Source organism: Mandrillus leucophaeus, unplaced genomic scaffold (assembly GCF_000951045.1).
Source record: "Mandrillus leucophaeus isolate KB7577 unplaced genomic scaffold, Mleu.le_1.0 Scaffold111, whole genome shotgun sequence".
In the NCBI taxonomy this organism is placed as follows: Eukaryota; Metazoa; Chordata; class Mammalia; order Primates; family Cercopithecidae; genus Mandrillus; species Mandrillus leucophaeus.
In genome coordinates, this window is record NW_012099321.1 from 1,898,226 (window position 1) to 1,905,852 (window position 7,627).

Below are 7,627 nucleotides of genomic sequence, written 5' to 3' on the forward strand. Positions count from 1 at the left end.
TATATTCTGATCCAGGAGATCTGGGATCCCAGAAATCTACACTCATTAATATCACTTCAGATGATCCAGATACACAAGAAGCAATGATAAAGAAAACAGAATTTAGCAATGTGTGCATTATATTTTACTTAATCCTGCAAGCAATGCTAGAAGGTAAGTATTGCCATGTCAGCTTTAGAGATTATAAAACTGTTGCTGAAAAAACAATCAGCCAGACACAGTAGCTCATGCTTGCAATCCCAGCACTTTGGGAGGCCAAGGCAGGTGGATCACTTGAGGTCAGGAGTTTGAGACCAGCATGGCCAACATGGCAAAATCATGTTTCTACTAAAAATACAAAAAAAAAAAAAAATTAGCCAGGTAGAGTGGCGCATGCCTGTAATCCCAGCTACTTGGGAGGCTGAGGCAGGAGAATTGCTCGAACCCAGGTGGCAGAGGTTGCAGTGAGCCAAGATCGCGCCACTGCGCTTTAGCCTAGACAACAAACAGAGTGAGACCTTGTCTCAAACAAACAAACAAAAAACAAAAACAAACAAACAAAACACATGAATTGCCCAAAGGCACCCAGCTGAAATTTATGGCAGTCCAAGATTCAAACTCAAGTGTGTTTCTAACTAACTGTAAAAAACTGTAAAATATAGAAGAATGAAATTAAGTAAAACCCAATGCCCAGGGAATCCCAAAGAAAGAGAAATTTCATTCTGCTTTGAAGACCCAGAAAAGAGTCATGAAGCTGATGAACCAGAGGTTCAAAAGCAAAGGCATGAGGCGGTAAAAGAACGGCTTAAGTACCTGTAGATAGACTAGCGTGCCCCAGAGGGAACATGTCATGGAGGAAACAAGCCTGGGAAGAAGGACTACATCAGATTCCGAAGGTTTTGAAGGCCACAGTGGAGACAGAGGGCCTGGTGGCCTGGTTTTATGTGAGGATACTAAAAGGTTGAGGAGGTAGAGGTCATAATCTGATTTGTGTTTCTGGGAATTGCTGTGGAAGCATTGTAAACAGTGGGATGCAGATGAGAAGAAAATCAAGGCAGAACAAGAAGTAAAGAGGTTCCTATGATAATCCAGGTTTCAGAAGATGGATCCCTGATTTTGAAAGTAGAGAAAATAAATGGTAAATGTATAATAATTGAAGTTATTCCTGATGTTTATTATAAAAACAAAATGATTGCATTTAGATAATATATATAAATAGAAATTCTCATTTTTAATAAAGCAAAAGTCTAATTTAGATAAAATGAAGGATGAAAAATAAAGCCTAGTGGGTAATATATTCCAATGACTTCTCCATGTATGCTAATGCCTGATCCATACTGAATGTGGTAGCAATCCTGGAGAAAGAGACTTTATTAAAATGGCTGGGATTATTCAGACTCAAGCTCATTTCAAAATAAGAAGTTTGCCACGTCTTCCTCTGGTTTAATTTGGATGCCAAAGATTCTGAAACCCTATCCATTTAATTATTAAACACCTGTAATTTCTAAAGTATAATGAGAGCTATGGGAAATCCAAATACTAATAAGACCTATGTCGATATGTGTCCTTAAGTAGGTCACAAACAAAAGGATTAAAAGTAAATTCACATCCAAAAGGCTCAAGTATAGATGACAATAATATCATTAGTTCCCCACTGGAAAATCTACAGAATGTCTCAGTAAATATATGTATTTTTAAATATACATTGATGATGATTAGGGTATCTGTGGCCTGACATATATACCTCCTCTGGTCATTTTGGGAAGAGGGGAATCCCTGGTGTCAGTATCATTATCCAATTTCTTCTTCATCTGCTGTGTAATCTCCAAGGAACAGGAACTGGGTCAGTATTGTTTTCTCTGCACTTGGCCTAACCTAGCACAGTTAGGTTAAACTGCCATCCTTCAGCTGCATTAGATAATGATAATGAGAAACACTGTTCTACACCATCAGGTCCATGTTAAACAGCAATGCCTGCTAAATCTCCAAGCCTATACCCCTCCGCAGTTTACATATTGGCTCTTCTGACTTTGTATGTGGCTTGTCCTTGTTTTCCAGGCCTTCTACAATTATCATGTCCTGGAATTGCTTCAGATGCTGGTGACAGGAGGAGTAAGTTCTCAGCTGGAACAACATTTAGATAAGGATAAAGTCTATGGTGTGGCAGATAGCTGCACGACGCTCTTGTCTGGAAGAAACCGGTGTAAAATGGGGCTTCTGTCCTTACACCAAACCATTTTGTCAGACGTTAACGTGAGTCTACTCTTCTCAGAATTCAGTTTTTCACTTCCTTTCCTCTCTGAGCTTCTGAAAATGGTCCAGGCTATTTGGGTTCATAGATGTCCCACAGCACAGAAATGATAACAATAAAAATAACAAAAAAACGAATACAAGTTTATATTATTCATAGAGTATTTTACAAATCACAGTGTGTTCATATGTTATATTTATTTTTTATAATAATTATGAGAAGTAGATAATGCAGTTGTTATTATCCCCATCTTCTAGATAAATAACCTGAATCTACAGGGAGTATCAGAGAGGCCTGGCAACTTTGTACCTTGACAAGGGTATTCATAATAATTATAACAGCTAATGTTTATTGAGTATTTTCTCTGTGCTTGTCTTTTTTAGTATTTTTTCCACTTAATCTGTCCATGGATTTATATGGTAGGCATTATTATTAATTCTGTTTAACAGATCAAGAAACTGGAGCTCAGAGAAGCAAGGACTTGCCAGAGACCACATTGTCAATCAGTGTCAGAGCAGGGACCCAGCTACAGCAGTTTGACCCCGGGCCTGCCTACTCTCCCCATACTTAAAATGCTAAAGAAATCTGATAAGGTCAGCTGAAATCAGGCAGAAGACTTTTGTACATGGGTCTAAGAATCTGGCTGCGCTATCCAGTGGAAAATACTTGCATTTTCTTAGCCAAGGGAGCTGATGAACAGTAGATTACAGCAAGGGAGAAGATAATAATTCTGGAAAATTCCAACAGGGCATCCAGGCATTTGGGAATCACAGTAGGGTCTAGCAAAGAAATGAGAAATCTACGTGGTGCCTTCTGGTTTGGTTTTAATTGGCATTGCATTCAGTTGTCCAGTGTTAACTGCTAGGGGCAGGCTTTTCCAAGGAAACATCTTTTGTTGATTCAGAGGACATTAGCAAAACCCCTGGGTAGAACACTATACCTGGTGCATGTCGATGTGTGCTGCCAAAAGGGGCAAGACCCATGTTCTGTGCATTAGCATTTCAGGTGTGAACTACGTTCCAGAAGTTCCTTCAATGTAGTCTGGTCCCTTACATTTCCGTAGTCCTGGGTTGCTCACCTACAGGTGAACTTGTAAGTGTATATAAGCCCAGGAAACTGTTGCTAGCAACTTCCTGTTGGCATCAAAGAGGATGGTAGACTTGTCCCCACTCCTCTCCCTCCTCTCTCCATTTATGCCATGTCCTCCCTTTGTTTTTTATCCTGAGGAATTACAGAACTGGATGGATTGATCTCTTTTGACCTTGCTGAGCCCATTTACTGCTGCAGGGGCTTGAAATTGTTGTCTATTCATAATGATCTTGTTGGGTATAGCCTGAGAATAAGGTCCAGATGAGTATTTGGGACTGGGATCTGTTTTACAGTAGGCTAAGATGACTCTCAAGAGGTCATTTAACATCCCAACTCATTATATATCTCAAAAGCTCCATTTTCCAATCTGTGGCTCATTGTTAATTCATAGTGGTTACCAGAATGGCAATGGTAATAAGGACAAGCACAACAGTATGTCACACCACACCCACCAGAAGCTCTTGAAAGAGCCAGAATGATAAAAACAATCGCTGGGATTAGAGTTTCAGAACTAATCATTCTCTTAATTACCTATCCACCTGGCAGTGCTGCCACAAAGATATTAGGAAATGACTTTCCAAGCTTCTACTACGAGGTAAAGCAAACGACACTCCAGTGAGTGCTTATAATTGCTTGAGCAAAGTGCCCAGCAGACATATTTTTGTCTCTTCTCTCCCCAGCCAAGAAACACCTTTGGACAACTGTTCTGTGGCTCATTAGATCTGTTTGGAATCCTGTGTGTTGGCTTATACCGAATAATTGATGAAGAGGAGCTCAACCCAGAAAACAAAAGGGAAGTGTGCTAGATTAGAAAGCACCATCCAACCATTCAAGCATAAGAACCAAAACTACTTTATTCAATGTGAAAGAGAATTCCAGAGCTCAGGGTCCATAGTTGCAAGGAAGGGTGCATGGGAAATAAAGAACTATGTAAGAATAAGAAGGAATGGGTATAAACAAGAGGGACCTGAATAATTAGGGTCCAATTAATATTGGCCATGTAAGAAGAATGGAGTCTCTGTCCCCTAGTGAAAATTGAAATGTGGAGCTAGATTTTAAATCAGCTCATTTCAGTTTTGTAACTTACTCCTCATCCATGTCTGTACAACTTTCTAAAGCTGAACGCCACTATCCACATTTGAAAGATGTACTTGTTTTCTGCTGGATTCATTGTGTAAATATTGATTGAGATCTACTTTGCTAGCCATGATGCTTTTTACATATAAATCATAGGGGTGATATGTTCGACTTTCAATTTAAAGAAAGACCACTCTGACAGCCCTGAGTAAGATAGAAATGTATGTGGAGGGGAAAGGGAAAGGAGAGGTTACAGTCTAGAGACAACACAATCGTGTATGCCCAGACTAAGATCTTCACAGTGGGAATGGACAGGATTCAGTAGGGAAGTAGAAACTGAAAGGAATAGAGTGGAAATAGATCTATGGAACCTGTTCCTGGAGAAAGGAGAAGGAAGCCAAATTACTCAAAGTGGAGCGGTCTTGAATAGAAAATAACAGCAATGATTTTTTTGGCCCACAGAAGAAAAGGAGGAAAAGAAGAGATGCCAAGGCAGATCTAGCTCTAGGTGAGGGCTGTGTTTATGGGAATTTTTATTTAGCACTAGGATTTCTCAGTGCACAGTCATTGCTGAGAGAAAGATGGAAGAAATATTGTCAGGAGTTGAGAAAGGAGTCAATGTTTAGATTAACTGCTGAGAGGAGTGGAAGAGGAAGCTTATTGTGGATTTGTGAAGAAATCCTAGACCATACAGTAAAAGAAGAAAGATTGGAAATCTCAATGCATTGAATAGTGGATGTACTCAGAGTTAAGGGAGTGAGAGAGAAAGTATGATGAGAAGTTGTAGTCAGCAGTGATTTATTGAAATGTAACATTTTAGAAGTGGAACGATGTTAGGAATTAAAACAGCTAGGACATGGCCAGGAAAGTGGTTTGGAGGTAAAGATCATTGGGTACTGGAAGTCATAGCAATGTGTCTGAATGCTGGAGTTGTAAACCACATAGACACTGCAGGCATGTAAAAAGATAGCTGCACTAAAATTTGAAAGGAAGAGCATGTCAAGTGCCAAATGACAAAATAAGCGTGGAGGTCTACAGATGACTCTGATGGATGGGGAAGGAAGGTGCCATGGCTTTATAGCACCCACCACCAAGACAATGGGGGAGGACTGATGTTCTGGAAATAGCTCTCTCTCTTCCTCTCTGCCTGAACTCCACTCCTCCCCGAAACACCTCCGTATAGCCCTTGCAACATGATAACTGGGAAAATATACAGCTTATATTAATACTTGACCTCAGGGGGAAAATTGATATTTTTGTTTTAAACAGAATATGTGATCTTGTTCAGCACATTTTTTTTAAGAATAGAACTGAGGTTACAGAGGACTCAGTGGGAAAGATAAAAGTAGGTAGGTCGTTCAGTGAAGGAAGTTCAGTGGTACCTTGAGATCTATGCTAGGAAAGAGGTGATCATTTCAGGCACTAGTGAGGCAATGCGGGATGAAAGTCATACAAGGCTACCCTGCCTCAATGTTCCCACATAAGCACTGTTGCACTCATTACTTCAACTCACATTTTTGGGCATTTGCTGTGTACCTGATGCTGTGTTAAGGCTTCTGGGTATTCTTTAGGGTTCATTGACATTCGCTATTTGCTTGCCAGTCAGGTTTCAAATGAAACTGTTTTTTTCTAATGCTTTTCTCCATTGGCCAGGCTACATTCTGTGTGAAAGTTGGTGGCATAAGCATTAGGTTAGAGTAGGTCTAAGTCAGGATGAAAATACCTGAAATATATGTCATCTTTCTGTTGACAAAGCTTGGCTACGAGGTCAATATTGTGCCAGCTGAATTAATGAGTATAGTGTCTTTTAAAAGCAAATAGACCTGTTTTTAAGGCCATTAGACATCTGTCAGTCCAAACCACAGTCTTCCCCCTCTTCCCACTCGAACAAAAGATGAGTGCAGCAAGGCCCAGAGAGGGAGGACACCATGCCCAGAGTCAGAAGTGGTTGGGTTCAGAGGCAGGGATGAAAGCCAGCCCCCTCATTCCTACTCCAGAACCTCTCCTCTTGCACTGTGCTACAGGAGTAAGTACTAAATAGATATTTACTATTAATCAGAAACCCATGAAGCAAAGCAAAACAAAAACGTTTCCTCTTTGCACCCAGCAAAATGACCTCTTTATTTGGGTCACTGCCTGTCACCACACTGGCCAGCTGCAGAGGCTCAGCATTTATCTTTGACTTGTCTTACAGGTTTGTGATCACCCGGCCAGCCAATGAGTTCAAGCTGCTGCCCTCAGATCTTGTGTTTTGTGCCATACCCTTCAGCACTGCTTGTTATAAAAGGAATGAAGAGTTCTCATCACAAAAGTCATATGAAATTATAAAAGAAGCATCACAGACAACAGAGACACATTCAGACACAAATTTTCCTCCCACCATTTATTCAGTTGATGAGACATTGTATTCACCAGTCTATTCTTACCCGTCAAGAACTAACTCCGTCTCTTCTGCTAAGCAAACAGCACGGAGTCAGATTAGAACAAACAGTTCTATAACATCCCAGATACCTTTAGGTGACAATGCAAAAGAAAATGGAAAGAAAATCTCAGACGAGATTTCTGATGAGGACCCCTTTGCATATTCAGAGCCACTATAGACCTGCCCATATTCTTCACGTGCTCTTAACTTGCTGCTTACAAATCATCTCCCGAGATGCTAACTTTGAACAAAGAAAATAAAAATGGAAGCATGTCATTTTTCTACCCATTGCTTAGTGGTTCATGAAGGCCACACTGTTTCAGATGAGACAAAAGTCTAATCCCACTGGATCTTGTGTGATAAATAAAGAAATATATGATCAATGCTTCTGTAAGGAAAGTTCATTGCTCCGTTTCCCTTGAGTAGAAAATATGTTAATTTGTGCTGCATTAAGGAAGTCCTCCAGTTCTTGCTGGATTCCCCAGATGAGGAAATACAGGTAATCAAGATAAAAATGAGAATTACTCAGACGTAGGAAAGAAGTAAAGAGACCCCCTTCAATCAAGAATCATACATTTTATTTTATCCCAGAACAGGCAAACAGTAAACTAGTATATATTTCCCTCTTTCTCTCCCCATCATATTTTTTGTTATTCCATTGTATTTTTTTAAGGTTGTTAAAATATTTGTTTTTTATTTATTTTATTTTATTATTATTACACTTTAAGTTCTAGGGTACATGTGCATAACATGCAGGTTTGTTACATATGTATACGTGTGCCATGTTGGCGTGCTGCACCCATCAACTC

At 39.9% G+C, this 7,627-nt stretch overlaps 1 protein-coding gene across 1 annotated transcript in view; it reads left to right on the forward strand.

Annotated features, from left to right (window-relative positions):
- Positions 1-7,201, forward strand: part of KCNU1 (potassium channel, subfamily U, member 1) — a 186,527-nt gene extending 179,326 nt beyond the window's left edge. The window contains exons 24-26 of the mRNA XM_011993021.1: positions 2,038-2,232; positions 4,000-4,118; positions 6,591-7,201. Of these exons, the coding sequence (XP_011848411.1) occupies positions 2,038-2,232; positions 4,000-4,118; positions 6,591-6,996 (720 nt within the window). The 3' untranslated portion in view covers positions 6,997-7,201. The remainder of the gene's footprint in view (positions 1-2,037; positions 2,233-3,999; positions 4,119-6,590) is intronic.
- The last annotated feature ends 426 nt before the right edge of the window (positions 7,202-7,627 follow it).